Source organism: Canis lupus, chromosome 9 (genome assembly GCF_048164855.1).
Source record: "Canis lupus baileyi chromosome 9, mCanLup2.hap1, whole genome shotgun sequence".
In the NCBI taxonomy this organism is placed as follows: domain Eukaryota; kingdom Metazoa; phylum Chordata; class Mammalia; order Carnivora; family Canidae; genus Canis; species Canis lupus.
In genome coordinates, this window is record NC_132846.1 from 4,911,030 (window position 1) to 4,932,108 (window position 21,079).

The 21,079-nt window shown below is 49.6% G+C and overlaps 1 protein-coding gene and 1 non-coding gene across 3 annotated transcripts in view; both read right to left on the bottom strand.

Moving 5' to 3' along the window:
• Window positions 1-4,758: 4,758 nt before the first annotated feature.
• SLC7A8 (solute carrier family 7 member 8) overlaps window positions 4,759-21,079 on the bottom strand; it is a 49,721-nt gene continuing 33,400 nt past the window's right edge. The window contains exons 4-11 of one of the 2 annotated variants that reach the window (XM_072837909.1): window positions 19,195-19,320; window positions 16,939-17,092; window positions 16,183-16,306; window positions 14,621-14,724; window positions 10,591-10,687; window positions 9,417-9,566; window positions 7,375-7,552; window positions 4,759-6,890 (exon numbers count right to left, since the gene is read on the bottom strand). In XM_072837909.1, coding sequence (XP_072694010.1) covers window positions 6,733-6,890; window positions 7,375-7,552; window positions 9,417-9,566; window positions 10,591-10,687; window positions 14,621-14,724; window positions 16,183-16,306; window positions 16,939-17,092; window positions 19,195-19,320 — 1,091 coding nt within the window. In that variant the 3' untranslated portion in view covers window positions 4,759-6,732. The remainder of the gene's footprint in view (window positions 6,891-7,374; window positions 7,553-9,416; window positions 9,567-10,590; window positions 10,688-14,620; window positions 14,725-16,182; window positions 16,307-16,938; window positions 17,093-19,194; window positions 19,321-21,079) is intronic. The other variant, XM_072837910.1, reaches the window with a different exon arrangement.
• On the bottom strand, window positions 18,336-18,497 carry LOC140640791 (U1 spliceosomal RNA). Its single transcript, XR_012037424.1, has one exon. It is a non-coding gene; the product is annotated as a U1 spliceosomal RNA (small nuclear RNA).

Below are 21,079 nucleotides of genomic sequence, written 5' to 3' on the forward strand. Positions count from 1 at the left end.
GGTGCAGGCCAGAGGGCGCTGTTGGAGGGGGTTCTAGTGATAGGTTCTGGGACCAAGCCCTACGTGGGGCCCTGTGGTGCAAAGCACGCTTGTTTGCTGCGTTTTCGTGCAGGGTCTGCCAAACCCAAACCGTCTTGTGCTCTAGCCCTGGGTGGCCCTCGAAGCCTGGCGCTGTTGCTGATTGCCAAGGCTTGGCTGAGGCACCTGCTCAGGACTCGGCCCCGCGCCCCAGGCCAGGCCGGCTGCGGCCCTAGGAGCGGACAGCTGCACCCCTCTGGTGGCTCCCGCGGCCTCTCGTCCAACTGCTCTGCGCGGCCAGAGCCTCAGGCTGGCACCTGCCCCTGCGCTGGCTGGTCCCGGGGCTCTGCCTTGTTTCCTGTGCCTCAGGCTGCAGGGCTCCAGCGCTCACTGCAGCTCGGTTTGCTGTCTTTCCTTCTGCATGGCCGTTCTCTGACCTCGATGCGTGTCTCTCAGGCCCACTTCCTCTTGTGAGGCTTGAGAAGCCTTCTGTTTTGTCATCGTCTCTTCCTGGGACTGTTTCAGGGTCTCCAGGAGAAGCCTGTGCTCCACGCCTCTGATCTCATGCTCAGCCCCTTCTCAGACCTTCCCTTTTCTTTCTCCTCTGGGAACTGCCCACTATCTCCTGTTAGAGGCGCTGCTCTGGCTCTGTTTTTACTTGTAGACCGTCACCTACAAAAGGGACGATAGGTCCGGAAAAGCAAAGGACACAGAAACGAGCTGCTGGCTCTTTTATCACGAGCAAATGCTGTGAGTAGCCGGTGGAGGCCAGGAGGTTTAATAAGTAGGGTTCACCAAGGCCCAGGCCACAGTGGCGATATGTGTGGCGTTGGACGCTAAAATAAAGTCTGCAGATGTAAACTGCCCTCACCTTGGGCCAGTTACCCCTCTAGTTAGCTTCTCCCTCCCTCCTCACCACCCCAGCTACCCCAGGAGCCTTCTGTGCACAACTGGAGATGCTCTCTCCCAAAGCCCTGACCTGACATGGGGAGACCTGTGTGCATCCTGGAGACACATCTCAGGGCCCAGATGAGGAGGTTTCTGTCTCATCTCCGTTTCAAAGGACCTTGCGTCAAACGGGTACCAGAGCTGAACGACTTCGGTTTGGCAGGAGTGCCTCCGGTGACCTCCAGGCGGCAGTATGGGTCCAGAATTCGGGACTTGAGGGGCTGCTGCGGTCTGGCAGCAGGTGGGCGGCAGGGGGCAGCCTTCCACAGCCCCGGCGAGGGCAGGCCCCTGCTGGGCCTCCAGGAGGAGGAAGGGGAATCCTGGCGGGGTGGGGGCTTGCAGTGCAGTTACTCGGGGTGTGGGCGAGCTGAGAAGACAGGCCAGGGCCCTGTCTCAACGCAGAGAAATTCTAGCCCTCTCCGATTCTGAAGGAATGATGATGGTTAAGGCCTGGCATTTTCTGGGGTTATGCTTTTTTGGTCATTGAAGCATTCACTTTTCCATGCTGACCGTTTCTCTGTGAGTTATAACAGTAGGAAGACCGAGGGCATTTTATCTTCGCCTTATAAAAGAGGGGAAACAAGGCCGAGAGGCTGAACCCCAGGCCCAAGGTCATACAAGGACGCAGCACTGATGTGGAGTGGGGGTGACGACAGGGCAGAGGGCTAATGAAACCCCCAGGCAAGAAGGGACAGGGAAAGGGGGAGCTGTGTGTGACTCACAGAGCCCTGTTTGCCCTCAGTCAGCTGCCGGGGGTGCGGGTGGTGGGGAGACTGCGTCAGTAGCCCGCGGACTGGGTACTGGGCGCTGGGCACTGGAGGAAGCAGGGAAGTGTGCAAACAGAGCCGCAGGAAATGAGAAAGGCTGGGGAGATAAAGGATCTCGGGGCCCTCACCTCCCAGGCTGGTGGCTGACTGACGTTGCTGGAGAACTGACATCATGTTTCCCAGTAACCGAGGGGTTTGGAGGGGGCAGGCGGCCTTCTGGATGTCTGGGCGGGGGAGGTGGGGGACTGGACAGGAACAGGGTTGGGAGGGCAGTGCCAGACAAGAGCTGGGGGTTGGGGGGGTTCTTGGGTTCTGTGGAGTTGCTCAGGAGTGGAAAGCAGCCCTTCCTGGTCAGCGGGGTCATTTTCTCCTTGCTGCTTTGGTTGCTGTTTTCCTTAATGGAAACAATGCATGTGTATTACCTTAGTGACTCTAACTCAGTTTAAAGGTCACCCTCTTCACCAGGTCCTTCCAGCAAGGAGGCAGCCAAGCGTGGTGGTGGTGGTGGTGGTGGTGGTGGTGGTGGTGGTGGTGGTGGTGGTGTGTCACAGAGACCTGGGCCTAAATCCTGCCTCTGTCACTTCTCAGTTTGCTGACCCCGGGCAAGTTACTTATCTTACTTGTAAAATGGCAGTAGTAATATCTACTTTGTTGGATTGTTTAATTAAATTTTAGGGGGGAATGCCTGGGTGGCTCAGTGGTTGAGGGTCTGCCTTCAGCTCAGGTCATGATGGAGGGGTCCTGGGATGGAGTCCCGCATCAGGCCTGCTTCTCCCTCTGCCTGTGTCTCTTCCTCCCTCTGTGTGTCTCTCATGAATAAATAAATAAAATCTTTTAAAGAACCAAAAACTTTTCTTTAAGATTGTATTTATTTGTGTGTGTGTGTGTGAGAGAGAGAGAGAGCACAAGCAGAGTTAGGGGCAGAGGGAGAAGCAGACACCCTGGGGAGCAGGGAGCCCCCTGTGGAGGCTCTGGGATCATGACCCAGGCCAAGGCAGATGCTCAACCAGCCAAGCCATTCAGGCTCCCCTTTAATTAAACTTTGAATGAGAAAATGCATAGAGAGCAACTGGTCTCAGTGAGTGCTCAGTCTTTTTCTGCCCTTCCTCTGACCACCCCCTGTGGTTTTTCTGGGTGTTTTAAACAGACACACTATCTGTAGCCTCACCTGGGCATTTTTGGGCACATAGGTACCAGGCCCTGGGCAGGCACTGGGGACCTGGAAGATTCAGCTCCTGCCTGCAACAGCTCCCGCGGAGCCGGCAGTCAGCAGGGCCCTAAAGTGCACACGTATGTGCCAGGCACGTCCTTGCCTTCTTTTCCTTGTGGGCTCCTCGAGGGTAAGGTCAGATGCATTTTTTGGACCCCTTCAGCTGTAGTGACCATATTGCCCAAATTAAAATTAAGGGAAGGTGGATTGCCAAGTATGAGTATTTTTATGGAGACCATGGAACAAAGTATTTGGCGTCTGTGCTGACTTGGAAAACTCAGGGATAATTTGCTATTCTCACGGCACATAGCAAACTCCTTGGACACAACGGTCATCAGGTGTGTTGTGTGACTAACAAATGAAAGCTTAGGGAACCACAATTTCAGTGACCTCCAAATTTCCTAAGGTCTGAGCATCTGAATTCCTATCATTAAAGTGGCTGACAGGGTTAAGACAGGGTAAAAAATAAATGCACATTGTCCTGGGAGAGACCCACATTTGCCCATTGACCAGGTTAAAAAGATCAGCACGTGTCACTTTATGGGGGAGTGGGGAGCTCCTGCTGGTGGTGGCGGATAGGAGGAACAAGTGTCTCCACAGTGTGAGAAGGCACTGGAGAGGGCAATGGGGCAACATGGAGAATATGCTGGCAGCCCATGGAAAGGAAAAGTGTGTGTAGTGGGGAAGAGGGGGTTCAAAAGGGTGGATTTGAGACCTGGAGAACAGCCTCTTGCATAAGACTAGCCTCTGCTTGGTTTTGATTAGGTTCAATCCTCCCCCCCCCTTTTCTTTTTTAAGAAAGTGCTAAATAGGTTAAGTGACTTGCCCAAGGACACACAGCTGTTTAGTGGCTGCTGACCTGGAAATTAGAGCCAAGCCTCTGTGCCCCTGTGACTGGCACGCCTCCGGCCTCTAGAAGAATGCCAGCCACAGATGAGGAGTGTTGGGGCTGGCCCGGGACTGGGAGTGGAGGCGTCTTGTCTGCCTGTGTCCTCACGTATCCCAGATGGTGGAGGATGATGTCATAACACCCCCCCCCCCCATGTCTGTCAGAAGTGCTGTCTCTGGAGTACTGCCACCCCAGGTCAGGCAACAGGGAGAGCTGCCCACAAAGGAGGCACTCCAAGCAAGGACTGGGTCTAATCCCATCAACTTCCTCCAGCAATTAACCCTAAATCACCAGCAGATGTGTCCCTACTGTACCTGTTCCTTTGTCCTCACTCAACAGCCTTCCTAGTCCTTGACTAGACACGTTTCTCTCATTCGATTCCATGCAGCTGAGGGGACTCCGCCTCACCTCCTAATCCCTCCTGTCAAACCCCTTGGGTCTGGCTGGGTGCTTTCCTAAGTCCCCCTGGCATCTCTCCACAGGCTCAGCCTGTCCCTTCCTTTCCTACTTGGTGCCAGCTGCCCCAGGGCCAGAAGTCTTTGCCGAGCAGTTCTGGAGCCACTCTGCCTCTGCCTCCCCCCACTCAGCTCGGTGCTGTCCTCCACCTTCCCACCTGTGCAGTAACGCGGTTCTTCTCCCTAGCTAGTTTCCAGGCTCTCAATGCAGTGCACAGAGCAGGAACTTACTTAACACTTTGTGACTTCACTGAAGAAATGAGAGGTAGTTAAAAAACAAAAACCAACTCCTCCCCCCAAAACCTGAGAGATAGATGTTTGAATGTGCTGGCACCGGGTCCCTGGGACAGAGCAAGGGCTTTTGGGAATGTCATCCTGGAAGGAACCTGGCAACCAGAGACCTCCTGATGAAGATAGGAAATGCCTGGGGACTCTGTCTCAGAAGACCATTGAATTGTCACCACCACCACCTTCATTTCCATTTAAAATTTTATTACATCAAAAGAAAAAAAAAAAAAACAAACCCTCCACAAAACAAACTCTAACTCTGAACCAACTCAACAATGGAAGATTATTCTCCAGGTATAACTAATGCCTTCCCCATCCCAAACAACCTTACATTAAAAAATCCAAAAGAAATAAAAATGCCAGCTTCAAAAATATTTATCCAAAAAGTAAGGCATTCACTTTATGAAACAAACAGACAAATAAACCCCAACAATTGAAGGAGGGATGGAGGTTGGAGGAATGAGAAGAGGGAACAAGAGGATGGTCCCCTGACCCGCCAGGGGCCAGCCCCAGCCCACCTGGGGTCCACTCAGAAGGGACCAGAACTCAAACTAAACCTGACATCTCACCAACCTTGTGGGGGTAGGGGTGTCAGGCAGGTGAGGAGGGAAGCTGGGAGAGCCAAGCAAGCCAGGAGGATTCCCCACATATTCTAGTCTAAGCAGATAGTACGTGGAGGTAGGGAAGGGGGGACTCCTGCTTAGCACAGCAGGTATGGCAGGGAGGCTGCAAGGCCCAGGGTAAACACGGTGGCCTTCCTCTGGAGGGCAGGGAAAGGCACCCTCTGCCCACAGGACGGCCAGAAGTCCATATACCAAAGAGAACGTGTCTCCAAGATGGGTACCTTCAGCCACTGCCCTTTCATCCTGCGTGGGAGGCTGTCTGAAGACAGGGGGGCAGCGGTGGGACCAGAAAGGGGGGTGTTGGGGTTGGGGGAGGAAGAAGGAACTGGCCTTCAGAAGACACTCCCTCCCCAGTCTCCGAGGTTAGGGGATGGGCACTTCTGGGAGGTGGGTGAGAAAGCACCCTCCATTCCAGGAAGGTTTTTCATACCAAGTCTGTCCTGAGGGCTAGAAATCAGGGAGTATTTTTAGGTCCAGTTCTTGGATGGGAGGCGATTTAAGGCTGATTTGGCTTGGCTTTCGGGCCTGAAGGGCTGAGGGAGCCCTCACACCGGTTGGTCCCACAGCCAAGCCGGAGAGGAGGGTGAGGGCATGATGGGGGTGCTGGCAGTGCTGGCTCCATGGGGGTATGTTGGGGGTGTAGCTGCAGGGGTAATGGAGTGACCGCTCCTCGGTGGAGCAGGGAGGGAGGAGGAGCTGAGCAGCTTTGCCATTAGGAGAGAAACGTCCACTACATTGAAAATAAGAAGACTTTCTGGCTTCAAGAAGCTTTGGCACCGAGTGGGGGTCAGGATGCAGGAGAGAGGGGCAGGGCTGGGTTTCTGCAATCTGAGCCTTTCCCAATCTGTTCCACAGGCCTGGCTTGGGGCTAGGAGGAGGGGGCAGTTCTCCTGCTCATTGGTCCATAGCTCAGTAGGGAGGTGGTGTCCTGACAGGAACCTTGCTCTGGACAGGGAGCCCAAGCTGGGGTGGGGGTATGTTACCATGAGGAGGGGGAGAGGAGAGGGTGAGAGGGAAGTATCGCTCTGATTTCTTGGGTCCCTAGTGAAGGGAGGGTGATATAGCTCTCTCCAGCTGACCTTTAATGACGACAGATTTGCTTGAGTCTGTCCCTCCCCAACTGATTCACTGTTGTTCTGTTCCAGTTCTCTGAGCAGAGGCCTCTGTTGGGCTCAGGAATGGGGTGGGGGGAAGGCAGTATTGAACTGGGCTCCCAAGGATGCAAGTGGAGGAGTGCGGAAGGCCCTGTAGGGTACCCCCAGCAGCTCCACACTTCTCCCACTGCTTAGAGCAGCCCTAGTGAGGGTGTTGGATACAGGCCCTGGTGCTGAGAGGCTGGTTCTTTGGGTACAAATGTCAATGTCTTTGTTTATAGTTTCTTATCACACACACCCAGGTCCTGCCCCTGCTTGACAGAAGCAGAGGTGTGTGTGTGTGTGTGTGTGTGTGTGTGTGTGCTGGGGGGACCTAGGCAGGAAAGGAGGGGAAGAGGGAGTGTAGGAGGGAGGAGCCAGCTGAGAGGGGATGGCAGTCCTCAGGGCTGGGGCTGCTCCTTGTCCTTGGAGGCAGTGGGTTGGTAGATGGGCTGCCGCTGCTCCTCTGTGTCCTCATTCGTTTCCTCTGTCCTCGAGCCCGCATCCATCTCGGGGTACACAGCCACACACATCTTCTGGCTCACCAGGGTTAGCGACTCTATGGGAGGTTACCCAACAGGTCAGTGCTGAGAATCCCACCGACCCGGCCAAGCAGACCTCAAGGCCTCACTCTGCTCCCCTATGCCAGGTGCTGCCTCAGTAGGGCTCCCAGTGTCCTCAGGAGACTCCTATTCCAGGAGACAGTCACCTTGTCTCCTCCTGGGTCTCCAGGCAGCCAGCAGACTGCCCTAGTCTCCCACCTTCCCTAAGCCTGGGCACCACCAGTTCGAGGCTCCCCACTGGCCTCTACTCAGAACAGCTCCTGCAGAATGGCTGTCAGGTTGCCTATGCCTCCAAGACTAGGGTCTGTGTGCAAACACCAGCAGTTCTCCTCTCCTCAGAAGTCTCTTGGGAAGGCACCCACCCTTTCCTGCTTCATCTTCTTCTCCAGAGCTCTGTGCACTAAGCCTAAGCCTCCTAGACCAAGAGACCTAACCCAGATGAGGAGATCTTCTAGCTACCCGGCGCCTTTAACAACTCACCAATGAAGTTATTGAAACACTTGGGCTTGTGTTGCCAGTAAACACCCAGGAAATAGACAGGCACTCCCGTCAGCATGATGGCCAGGCCAGTGCCACACACCACGGGCTCCGACCACAGGCTAAAGATCAGCAGGAAGGCCCAGAACAGCAAGTAGATGATGGGGAACAGCAGGTTGATCTGTGGAGCAGACGTGCTATTAGCTATGTGGACTCTGTGGCTCGCCAGGATCAGGGCATCCTCCTTCTTTTCAATCCACAGGGAAGTACCTTTGAGGGCAAAGGCTGGGCTTCACTCAGCTCTGTGGCTCCCACACCCTAAGCCCTGATAAATCAAGTGCTATGTCAATAAATATTGGTAAACTTAGGTACTGGGACAGTAGAGGAGGGGCAAACTAGGGAGGGAATGATCCTCACTGCCCATCTCTTTTCTCCTGGGCAGACTCAAACAAGGCCTTATCATCTATGCCTCAGCCAGGGAAGCCCATGGGGACCGATATCCTGATATATATATATATATATATATATATATATATATATATATATATATATATACATACATATACTGAGGACCTAAAGTGGAGGAAAGGTGGAGAAATGAGTGAGGGGCAAGAAGGAAGTGGCCTGGGTCTATCAGGCTCCTTCCCCTTCCCTGGTTCTAGGTAGGGCTCTCATCTGGGCACCACATGGCAAATGTCCATTTTTCTTGCCAGGACCAGTCTCAATGTTTTTCTCTCAAGCAATCTGAGATGATGAGTCTGCCAAGCTCTGAGAAGGCAGGAAACCTACCATAGTATAAGGTAGTCTGGGGCCTTGATTTTATTCAGAAAGAAGCATTAGCTCTATGGGCTTGTTGGCAATCTTGTTGGCCACAGGTGGGAGTTACCAGTAGAGTCTTCTTCAAGACTCTAGATTCAGCTGCCTTTCTCTTCCTTGTCATCTCCTCTCAGAGGGTATGCAAGGGTTGGGAGAGGGATGGGTTATCCTACCTTGTCATCCCTCTAGCAGGCTTTCTAAGAGTGGTAGGAAGGTGGTGGTGGAAAACAGATTTGGAGAGCTGGAATTCCTTAGCTAGAAGAATCTTCTGGAAGGATCTAGTCTCCTCTGTTTCCAGAATAGGATGTTTCAAATAGCTCAGGGCTGTACTCTAATTTGCAGGAGATCCTATAGCGCTCTTGCATATTTTGTTCTGAGCAATCCCGTTCATCGCCATCACATAGTTATCTCTTGCAGCCATCAGTAGGCTCACCAGGCACCCTACTACATATAGGGCCATAGCAGTTTAAAAAGGGAGGCTCAAAAAAAAATAAAAATAATAAAAATAAAAAGGGAGTCTCGTGGGGGGCTGCAGTAGGCTGGGAAGCTTCAAGGAAGAGTAGGAATATGAGGCCTATGTGGTCAAAGGTTCTAATTTGGATATAGGCAAATGGGAGAAGGAAACTCATTCTGGGATGGAGACATAGCTCAAGTGAACTCAGACACCTGGAGGGATGAAGAGGAGACTGGCTGTACCAGGGGGTTCAGGGAAATATTGGAAAGATAGGAAGCCTTGAAAAATCAACTGGAGTTCATAAGAGTCATAGAAAACAAAGGAACCACCTGATGAAAGTATCATTTAACCTAACTTATTCTTCCAGCTACAATTTGCTCTGGTTCTGTCTCCAGTGGAAAATGGAAATGGGGATGCCTGGGTGGCTCAGCGGTTGAGCGCCTGCCTTCAACTCAGGGCATGATCCCACGGTCCCGGGATCGAGTCCCACATCGGGCTCCCTGCATGGAGCCTGCTTCTCCCTCTGCCTGTGTCTCTGCCTCTCTCTGTGTCTCTCGTGAGTAAATGAATAAAATCTTAAAAAAAGAAAAGAAAAGAAAATGGAAATGCCGTCCCCATTCATACATGGCCCTTGCTGTCCAAAGGGTCTGCTCCCATCATAGGGATGGTAGATCATATCTGTAGTCAGCAGCTGAGAACAAGCTGATTAAAAATCTCAGCTGCCGCTAGGACCAGTAGAGGAAGGGGAAGGGATCTCAAGGGGAGGTTCTCGCACCTTGATAGGGCGGGGGATATCAGGCTTCTTCCAGCGAAGAACTATCTGTCCAGCAATTGTGACTCCATAGAAGAGGTAGTTGATGAAGCCCACATAGTTGATGAGTGTGTACATGTCGCTGGTGACCAGCATCAGCAGGGTTGAGATGCACTGTGGGGAACGGGAGAAGCTCATCAGTGATCAGTAAGGTATTTGGATGCTGGTGGAGCTGTTTACAGGTCAGGGGACTGCCTCTAGGCAGATGATGCTCTTTTATGATGACTGTCTCAAAATAGAGACTTTGCAGCCTCCCATAGTCACCCTGGCCATTGCTAACACCTTTAGTGCCAGGAAGTTCTTTCTCACTGTAGGAGTGATAATCAGGCACCCTTCACAGCTAACCAATCACGAAGGCCTTCGTCCTGTATCTAACATTCTGAAGCTCCCTCTAATGTACAATGAATGCACTTGATTCCTGAGAGTTCTATTGTCCTGATCTAACTGCTTCTCTGATGGACCAAAGTAATTTTCAATATTTTATTCAGGATCCAGAAAGAAAAAAAAAATTAAAAGACTCAGTGGGGACAAGTCTTCGCTTTTTCTTTTTACCCCCTAAATGATTCTACTTTGGGCCATTCTATCTTTATTTCTTCCCTATTCCAAGTTTCCTTTTCTCCATTTTTAGTTGCCGGTCTTCCTTTTTTTATGATTTTTCTTATGTACCTGTAACGATGGATTTTTTCAGCGATGTTGCCAGAGAGACAGACAGGCAGAGACTCCTTGGGCATGAAGACTGATGGGAGGGGTGGGGGTATATGAGACTGGCCAGGAGTGGGGGCCCGAAGCTGCGACCCTGTGGGTAACAGGTGCAGGGGAGAGCCAAGAGAGGAGGTTTCTTTCTGAGACCATACAGTTGTGAGACAGTCACCTCAGTCTGACCCAAAAAGATGGGAGAATGGAAATGAGCCAGGGTGAGAGCCTAAAGGTGTTTCAGGACTCAGGGTCTTTCCTTGTTATTTTTCTTGATATTCACACAGCCCATGTGTACCATCTGCCTGATTATCTAAGATTCAGTGAAACCTAGGAGTGGACTAGGAGGGTGACAGGGGTGTGCGTGGGAAATGTGAACTCCTAGCTTAGAGCAAGTGCAAAGAGGGAGGGTGTGGGTAGGCCTGGCAGGAGGAGAGGCCCTTACTGTGAAGAGCAGGGCTGGGATTGGGGTGCAGCGCTTCACGTGGATCATGGCCAACACGCTGGGAAGGTGGCCCTCTCTGGCTCCAGCAAAGAACAGCCTGGTAGAGAGAAAAGCAGGTCAGCCTGGGATGGCCCACAGACCACCCAAGGAAGCTCCCTCCCCAGCCCAGTCTCCCTTATCCATACCCATCTTCTGCTCACATAGGAGCATCTCCTCCACCCCAACCAGGTACCCACCTTCTCATGCACACTCCAGCCCACTTGTCACAGGACCCATGTTTATAAGTGCAGGTGCAGGCAAGCCAGAGGCAGCCAGTGAATAATGGATGGACTCTGGGTGCATGGAGACCCTAAGTATGGTCTGGGTCTCCTGGGGCTACTGATAATTGTGCCTTCCGTTTATAGGTCTCACAAGACCTTAGTCCCTTTAAAAATGGGCTTCCCCCATCCTCATGGGATATAGGTTCTTTGGTAGATGGGGACTGAACTGTCTGTCCATAGAAAGCCTTAAAAACAGTGATACTCTAGTCAGGAGGTAGTTGCCACTGCGGGGATGGAGAATGGAACCTGATGTGGGACTCGATTCCAGGACTCTGGGATCATGACCTGAGCTGAAGGCAGATGTTTAACCAACTGGTCCATGCATGTACCCTAAATATTTATATTCTTTTTTTTAAAGATTTTATTTATTTATTCATGAAAGACAGAGAGAGAGAGAGAGAGCGCACGCAAGAGGCAGAGACAGAGGCACAGGGAGAAGCAGGCTCCATGCAGGGAGCCTGGCATGGAACTCAATCCCAGGTCTCCAGGATCAGGGCCTGGGCTGAAGACAGCACTAAACCACTGAGCCACCCGGGCTGCCCCCAAAATTTATACTCTTAAGCTACTTTTTCTATTCCCAAATAAGCCATCTAAAGGAAATAGTTAGTGAAAGTTATATATAAAAGATCTTTTGATGATAAAATAAGATTGGAAATATCATAAATGCCCCAAAGTAAGAGATTGATTACATAAGTTATGATATATCTATAAAATGGGATATTTCACAGTCACAATAATGTTTTGAAAAAAAATCATCACCTGAGGACATGCTCACAATACAATGTCAAATGGTAAGAACAAGATTGAAAACTATATGATTCCATACAGTATGATTCTAATTAATTTAGAAATTATGGTCATATAAAAAGATACCAACTGATTATCTCTGGGTGATGGGGTTATGAGTAATTTTAATTTTCTTCCTTAGGCTTTATTAAAAAATTTAATTTCTAAAGTAGATATGAAATTTTTAGTTGGAATATAAATGATTTTTTTTACCCTTTTTAAAAATTAAACTTTTTTGTGATAATTACAGACTCACATGCAGTTGGAAGAAATAATACAGAGAGATCCTAGGTATCCACCTTGTTTCTACTGGTAACATACTGCCAAACTATAGTACAATATCAAGACAGGATGTTGATGTTTAAAAGTTATTTTTAAAAAGATAAATTTTAACATAAAAGGGAGTCCTTCTTCCCCTTCCCCAGAGAAGAGAATATTATAAGCCATTGAGAGTCATTTACATATTAGTATGAATTAGACAGCTTTTTCTTTTCTCTAGGATTTTGTAGGGAGAAAGAAATACCTAAGGGGTAGGAGGAGGGAGATGGTGTAATGGGGACAGAAAGGCACAGAATCAGCACACTGTGTGTTCTGAAGAAAAAAAAACCCTGTCACTTCCTTTGTAATTTGTGTGTGAGCAGGAGTGGAACTAACAACAGCAGTTTGGCAGAAGTGTGGGAGTCCATTATGGCCCCAAGTGCATCACCTTCAATTGCCATCAACTACCTAGGCCACTGTTACTAGTTTCATGCAGCCACACAACATTGTCCCTCTATGGTGCAGCCTCATGCACTCAACGGAGCCCCAGGTGCTCTGCGGGCCTCATCATGCACATAGCCAGGGCCCCGCATTCACATCCTTCCTCCACATGCAGCCAGGACCAAGTGTGATTGTCCAGGTCCGACAGGATTTGTAAGTGTCAAGTTCACAAGAGACAATCCATGTCCTGCTAGCTGACAACAGAGGAGACGATGACATTAAGCATGACACACGCGCACACACACCCCTATTTCTCAGGAAGGGTCATCCTCTCCATATACCAAATACAAAAGAGTAAGAGAAAAAAAAAAAAAACAAAAGAGTAAGAGAGAGGAAAAAAGGAGGGAAGGAGGAGGAAGGAAGGAAGGAACTGGAAAGATAAGCAGAGGAGGCCTCGTGGGTGAGCTGTGCTTCTAAATCAGAGGCCTCGTACACCAGGGCTGCCATGTCCTGCATGCACATACAGCTATACCGCATGCATGCAGACCGCTGCTTGGCCTGCCCGAGGGACAAACCCCACTCTAAAGTGACTGTAGCCAGTCACTCTCTTCCAATAGATCCCAGAGAGCCTCATGGGTCACTGCTCTTCCACTGCTCGCCCTCTGCTGGGGACTCCAGGTGGCCACTGCTCCTGTGTAACAGGCATATGAGGTTGCTGTGGGTGAGTCTCATAGGGTCCTGGGGTACAGGGGACACCCACGCACCCTCTTTCCTGCCCTGGGTCTTGAAAACATGGCACTCCCTTGACATTTTTAAAGATTTTATTTTTTTTTAATTTTTATTTATTTATGATAGTCACAGAGAGAGAGAGAGAGAGAGAGAGAGAGAGAGGCAGAGACACAGGCAGAGGGAGAAGCAGGCTCCATGCACGGGGAGCCTGACGTGGGATTCGATCCAGGGTCTCCAGGATCGCGCCCTGGGCCAAAGGCAGGCGCCAAACCGCTGCGCCACCCAGGGATCCCCTGCGCCACCCAGGGATCCCCCCTTGACATTTTATGAGAGCTCCTTCTGATGTAATGGGTGGCTTTGGAAGCAGCTGAACTCACAGACTCATTGCTTTTGCTGTATTTTTCAAGTGGTACTGTGCTCTAGGGGCAAGGGAACTTTCCCAGAAATGTGATGGGACCCTTGAACACCACCAATGGAAACCATCCAGCGTCTACTGGTCTCAATAGCTCATTCTAGAGATGGAGAGAAGAAATTCTGAGTAGGGGCCAGATTCCTTGGGGTATAGAGTCAGGAGCTAGGGATTCCTAGACCCACTTGAGCTTCTGGCTTCCCTGAGAGTTTGGGAGTTGGGGGCCTGGCTTTGGACAAATGCTCTCCTTTTTTTTTTTTTTTTTTTAATTTTATTTATTTTTATTTTTTTTTCTTTTTAAATTTATTTATTCATGATAGTCACACGGAGAGAGAGAGAGAGGCAGAGACACAGGCAGAGGGAGAAGCAGGCTCCAAGCACCGGGAGCCCGATGTGGGATTCGATCCCGGGTCTCCAGGATCGCGCCCTGGGCCAAAGGCAGGCGCCAAACCGCTGCGCCACCCAGGGATCCCTGACAAATGCTCTCCTTCAGCTCTTCCCCACTTCCCTCACTTTACACCCTCTGCCTGAGTCTCCTGAGTGGCCATGGAAAGGCCGCCCACAGCCACCTGTCTAGAGCAGGGAGAATGATCCATCCCACCTGCAGGCTGGTCCCAGAACTTCCATGAGAGGTCAGCCCAGAGGCCCAGGCTATGTCCCTCTTGGTCCCTTGTAGAGTGGGGTTCCTTTTAAGCCAGTGTAGCCTGTTTGTAGGCAAGTAGCAAAGGGGGTCTGGGGGCTGCTGCTGAGACACTGTCCTGCTGCCAATCAGAGTGCCTAGACCGAGGCCTGCATCAGGCAGCCTGGGACCTCCTCAGCCCTCTGCTCCTACTGAAATGAGGTGGGACAGGGCTTCTCGCCTCTACATGTGAAGCCACACACATCGCAGGTAACCACGTGAGCAGCACACACCCCTCTGCGTCCAAGCTGATACACAAATGCCCTTTTGTGAGCAATCACCCCCCAAAAGGGCACCACCCAAGTGCCCACACAGACCCCTGCTGACGGAGACAAGCCCCTTACGTATACACAGAGCGATATGCACAGCAGAATGGCCCGTCCCAGGAAGGACCGGGACAACACTCACCGGGAGGAGGTGAAGAGAGACCCATTGACTCCTCCAAATGTGGACAGGGCAACAGATATAGGCATGATCCAGGCCATGACCCCTAGGAGCTTCTCTCCAAATGTCTAGGAGAGAAAACAAGGGGATGAGCAGAAAAGGTGAGGTTACAACCCTCCACTTGTACATCACTGCTGGGAAGGCTCCCTCCCATCTCTACCCTTGCTGAGTCTTTCCTACTAGGGTCCTCACGGAGGGCTGCATGCCCCAGCCCCTCCTGTACCGTACCACCACTTCCCTTTCCACAGTAATCACACACAATGGGGATTTAATAAGTGTTTGGGGCTATTAACTGAAGAAGACAGTGCATGGTGGTAATAATAATAATAACAACAGTAATGATGATGATATGCTAACATTTGTTCTCCTTGTTTTACAGATGAGGAAACTAAGGCACAAAGTAATTAGGTAGCTTGCCTAAGATCACAAACTCAGGGAGTAGAGGGCCGGGATCAGAAGCCAGCTGTGTGAATCCAGGCCTCACGTACATTGTACACCAATTAGGCAGGTTGGGGTTCAAATCTTAGTCCAGCAGTTTGGGGCTGTGAGACCTAGAGCAAGGTCCTTAATTTTAGAGACTCGGTTTTACCATCTGTAAAATAGAAATGGTTTCTAATTTATAGGGTGAGAATTTCTAAATGAAATAATAAGAAGGGAAACATGATAAGAACAAGCTACTATGTAGGCTGAGAAAGAGGCAGTAAAGCTATAGATTAGTCTGCCTATACTGAAGGAATGTAAAATGTCAAGGGCCTAGCCTTTTCTATATTCTCTGAGCCAAGGACAAACTCGATTTCTAGCACATTATGGGGGGCGGGTTGTTTAGAATATTCTGCTGGGTTAGGTTGGTGGTCATGGAAATAGGCTGCCACAGGACCTTAGAGGGCCTCCTTATTTACAGTCTTTTGAGATGAAACATGTGATGACAGTTTGGCAAGGTGGTGTCGGGGCCCAGGTGAAGTCAGGTGAGGGGACTGCATGGTTCCCAGGTTTTCCCTGGGTATCAAAGACACCACTACCTCAGATCTGCATGATCTCTTTCCGCAAAGAGCACAGATCATTTCTACTTCCTAACTGTTTACTGCCACACACTTTTCCATGATGAGAGAAGGGGTCAGGCTGCATGATTTCCAGAGGAAGAAACGAAGGCAGAGAAAAATGATGTTGTCTTGGGCAAGATTATATCTTTCTGAGGAGGAGCCTGCCTCCTTTATACAACCATCACATTTAGAGTTTAAAGTGCCCCAGATCAGGAGCTGGCAAACTTTTTCTGTAAAGGGCCATATAGTAAGTAATTTAGTTTTGCTGGCCATATAGCCTGTGGCAACTAGTTGGATCTGCTTTGTCACTGTTCTGTATTCAGTATGGCTGTCAGTTTGCGCCGGGCCCTGGACTTGTGGTTTCTGCTCTGAGAACTTGGGATGACTTCCAATTCCACAAATTCATGGATCAGGGAAAAGTGAGTGGGGCCAATCAGGCAAGTCTATGTCAACATTCCTGGTTTCAGGGACTGTGAGATTTCTTACCACGGCGACTGCGTTTGATGCCAGCAGCTCCTGGGGGGACATTGCAGTGACATAAGCGACATTGGCAAAGACATACACAAATGTGACCAGTGGGATGGAGATGAAGATGGCTCTGGGAAGGTTCCTGTAGAAGGAGAGGAGGTGAGAGGGGAAAGGCCTGGCACCTGCCTCATCTTGGGGTTTTAGAAGTGCCTTGTCTTTCTGCTTGAAACTGACCTTGCAGCCTTTTGTGACACTCCCTATCTGATTTTAGTATATGTGCTGCCGAAGCAAGCACAACATTACCTCTCACTGGGTGGGGGGTGGGTGGGTGGGGATTTTGTCTTAAAATGGGCAGGACAATTTAAAGGTAATGAAACAGTATAGGCTGCATATCTGTTGATCTCTTCCTGCCATCTCCATGATGCACCCCTTTCCCCCAACTTTAAGACACAAAGACCCTCCTGTCCCAAGATAGATAAGTAAGATGTCTAGAGGCCTCTAGCACATTTCATCCTCTAAGGCAATGGTGCTATCTCACCACTCTTTCAGCTTTTAATCTGCTCTGGGACAGTCACAGGATCATTTTTCTCCTTTTGGCAGGGTGGGTGGTTTAAGTTCCCAGGAAATAACTGTTTCTTCAGCATAGACCAGGTCATGGTCAGAACAGGGGCTGGAGGTGGAGAAGTGGCTAGTGGACACCTGGCTCTCTCTTCCTAGTAGCAGGTTCTGTGGCCTTTCAAGGTATTTGGGAAGAGCTGGGCTATTTCAACTCACTTGTAGGGATCAACAAGTTCCTCAGTCACGTAATTAAGAAAGTTCCAGCCTCCGTAGGCAAAGGAGCCCTGAAGGAAAGCCAGTGCGATGAGGCCGATGTCGGGTTCTTGGAAATTCTCAAATGCATTCTTTGGCTCCAGCCAGAAATACTCTCCTGTGGATGCAAGGGGCAGGAGGCTGCTCAGAGAAAGGAGCCAGAGGCCTGGTGGCCTCTAGCCTGACTAGTCCCATCTCAGTTCTTCCCTGCAGTGATGATCCAGCTCTTTATCTTGTTTCCAGTGAACCCCACACATTGGAGAAGTATGACCAAAAGGAGCAGGGAAACAGAGGTTAGGACTTCCCCAGAACGTGGGAACCAGAAGTCCAAATTCAGGCTCAGATTCAAAGCACAGTTCTCAATGTTCTTTTATTTTATTTATTTTTTTAATTTATTTTTTAAAGGTTTTATTTATTTATTCATGATAGACATAGAGAGAGAGAGAGGCAGAGACACAGGCAGAGGGAGAAGCAGGCTCCAGGCAGGGACTTGATCCCGGGACTCCCGGATGCGCTCTGGGCCAAAGGCAAGCGCCAAACCACCGAGCCACCCAGGGATCCCCTCTCAATGTTCTTTTAAAATGGCAGATTTAGAAGCACCTGGATGGCTCAGTCTGTTAAGCATCTGCCTCTGGCTCAGGTCATGATCCCAGGGTCCTGGGACTGAGCCCCATTTGGGGCTCCTTGCTCAGGGGGGAGCCTGTTTTCCCTCTCGCTCTGCCCCCAATTCCTGCTTGCTAAGTGCTCTCTCTCTCTCAAATAAACAAATAAAATCTTAAAACAATAATAATAAAGGGCAAATTTACTTGGAAGGAAAGGCCAGGGGAGTTCACTGGGCAGTGCAGGGGGTGGAGGGTGGGGGTAGGGGGTGGTATTTGGACATGCAGAATCAGGGCCATTGTCAGTCTCTTGACCACCTTCCTGTATATTCAAGTCTATACATTTTCACAAAGAAAGCATGAAGAACAACAAATACTCAAACATAAGTTCTTATAATGCCGTGTTAGTTTATGGCTTACTCTGCTTTGTCAAGAACCTGCTGTCTCTTTCTAGGGTATCTGGTCTCTCCTCCCTTCATGATATAGATTCCCTGAGAACAGGGTCCTTCTGCAAAGAGCTTTTCCACTGTCTTCCCAACATGAGCACAGGGTCCTGCGCACAACTGGGCCCTCAAGAAAGGTCACTGATGATGTTGTAATGTAACACAGAGTAACTGCCCATTTTTTACTTATTTATCTGCAATATAGCCTTTGGACAGGAAATAAGGAGATTAGAGTGATCAGGAGAAAGCATTAGGGCCAGAATAGGAGGGACTTATTATCTCTGAAAAGATAGCACAGTAAACCACTTTCTTTTTTTTAGGGGAAAGCATGAACATGGGTCCCCACTACCACAAATTATGCAGTTGCAGTTTTCACGTTTGGGGAAATTGCAGGAGTCAGCACATCCATAGTGCAACAGATAAGCCTTGCCCTAGGAATACCACCTTCATGATCATGGTATCTCCCCTGCCAGGTAGGTATGCACAGTGATTTAAGTTTACACAATATGACCTGGCTAGAGAACTTAACACAACTGGTTAAAATAACAGCAGAACCTTAATTATATTTTCTGAAGTAAATATCCAGGCACCCCACATGGCCTTCAGGGCTTGTAGGCAGGTGGGAGCTCTCTGTCATCTGACTTTCTACAGGAGGCAGTGACACTGGGCAGAGCTTAGTGGTGCCATGGTTCCCATGGAAACCAAATACAGACTCGGACTTGGAAGGGACCAAATCCAGTGAGGAATGTTGGCAGGGGCCCCAGGAATGTCTAGCTCTCTCTTATAGAGATTATGAGTAATTTTGAAATGTGTAAAAATCTCCTCTGTTCCACATTTTAAGATACAGACAACATACAATATAAGATGCAGGGAGCTTCCCTGGGGATGTGGTAAGAGGACAAAAGGAGCCCAGATATCTGGGGTCTACCTCTTGCTGTGCTAGAATCATGAGGTCAGCATGGGAGAACTGAACTCTGAAAACCAGGTGGGGCATGCTCAACTTCCAACCACCCCAGGGAAAATGGTTTCTCTTCCCCTTTGTCAAGCAAGTGAAGAAAAATCATTTAAGGCCAGAATAGGGAAATCTCAGCATGCACATGTCCAAAGACAGTGTAGGGGGTATGTACATGCAAGGAGCAGAAAGTTCAGTGGGGCCCAGTTGTTTGAGTGATACTCACCTTTGCAGATCTGTACAACTCCCATGATGATGATCAGGGCCAGGGCCAGGAGCTTCCCAGCTGTGAAAATGTCTTGAACCCGGGTGGCCCACCGCACACTGGCACAGTTGACCCATGTGAGGAGCACTAAAATGACAGACCCACAAACATACGCTCAGGGCTATGATGAGGCTGTATGTGGCCCTCTGCACAGAAGCAGAAATGCTCCTTGCTTCTGATGAGGGGATTGTAACAGGCGAGCCAAATTTTCCTCAAGCTCAGCCCCAATGTCCAGAAACTTTGGCTAGCTTAATGGGTTACAAATGGGGATTAAGTGCTTCAAATTAGAGTTCGGTCAGAGCATGCCCTGCCCAGGGCTGGAAGCCAGAATTAGGCATGGAAGTGTAGGCACTGGGTTTGAGGAAAATCAGCATCTGACCAGGGTGCAAGTATGGGTTTATTTTTCAGGCCATTGTATGTTCAGGCCCCCCACCCCAGCAGCTGGTGTATCCTGAGTGTCATCTTCCTCAGCCTGATTTTGGAACAACAGAGGGTTAGGGGGAATCTTTTTATACATGAGAGACACACACACACACAGAGGCAGAGACATAGGCAGAGGGAGAAGCAGGCTCCATGCAGGGAGCCCAATGTGGGACTCGATCCTGGGATCACGCCCTGGGCTGAAGGTAGGCGCTAAACCGCTGAGCCACCCAGGGTCCCCTCTTTCTTGCTTTTTAAAGATTTTATTTATTCATGAGAGACACAAAGAGAGAGGCAGAGACATAGGCAGAGGGAGAAGCAGGCTCCCTCTTGGGTGCCCAATGTGAGACTCGATTCCAGGACCCCCAGATCTCATGACCTGAGCCAAAGGCAGACGCTCAGCCACTAAGCCACCCGGGTGCCCCTATACAGACCATTTCCAACACTCCAAAAAGTTCACTGTCTTGCACGTTGAGCTCCTTTGAGGGTCAGTTCCCTTCCCCTACCTCTGGCAGCTGCTAATTTGGTTTCTCTCCCTATAGTTTTGCCTTTTCCAAAAATGTCACAGGAACAGAATCATACAATATGTAGACTTTTGTGTCTGGCTTTTTTCACTTTACATGATGCTTTTGAGGTCCATTCATGTTGCTGTGTGCATCAATAGTCCCTTTATTGTCAGGTAGTACTCCATTTTATATATCGGTTTTCTACTCACTGGCTGATGGACAACTGGGTTGCTCCCAGTTTGGGGCTATTATGAATAAAGCTGCTATAAACATTGCATAGAAGTCTTTAAGTAGACTGTAGATGACTTTGAGAAAGGTTTTCCTTTCTCTTGAGTAAATATCCGGGAGAGAGATTCTGAGTTATAAGGTAAATGTATAACTTTATTTTTAATTTTTTTTAAAAAAGATTTTGTTATTTTTTTTTTAAAAAAAAAGACATCTCTACACACAACGTGGGGCTTGAACTCAGAGCCCTGAGATCAAAAATCATGTTCTACTGACTGAGCCAGCCAGGTGCCCCTAAATATATGTTTTTTTTTTGTTTTTGTTTTTTTTTTAATTTTTTTTTTTAATTTATTTATGATAGGCACACAGTGAGAGAGAGAGAGGCAGAGACACAGGCAGAGGGAGAAGCAGGCTCCATGCACCGGGAGCCCGACGTGGGACTCGATCCCGGGTCTCCAGGATCGCGCCCTGGGCCAAAGGCAGGCGCCAAACCGCTGCGCCACCCAGGGATCCCTAAATGTATGTTTTTGTAAGAAATAGCCAAACTGCTTTCCAAAGTGGCTACATTGTTAGCATTTCCACCACCAACGTGGGTGAGTTCCTATTGCTCTGAATCCTTTCAGCATTTGGTATTGTCAGCTCCAAAAGTTTGGCTATTCTAATAGGTATGTAGTGGTGTCCCATTGTGGTTTCAA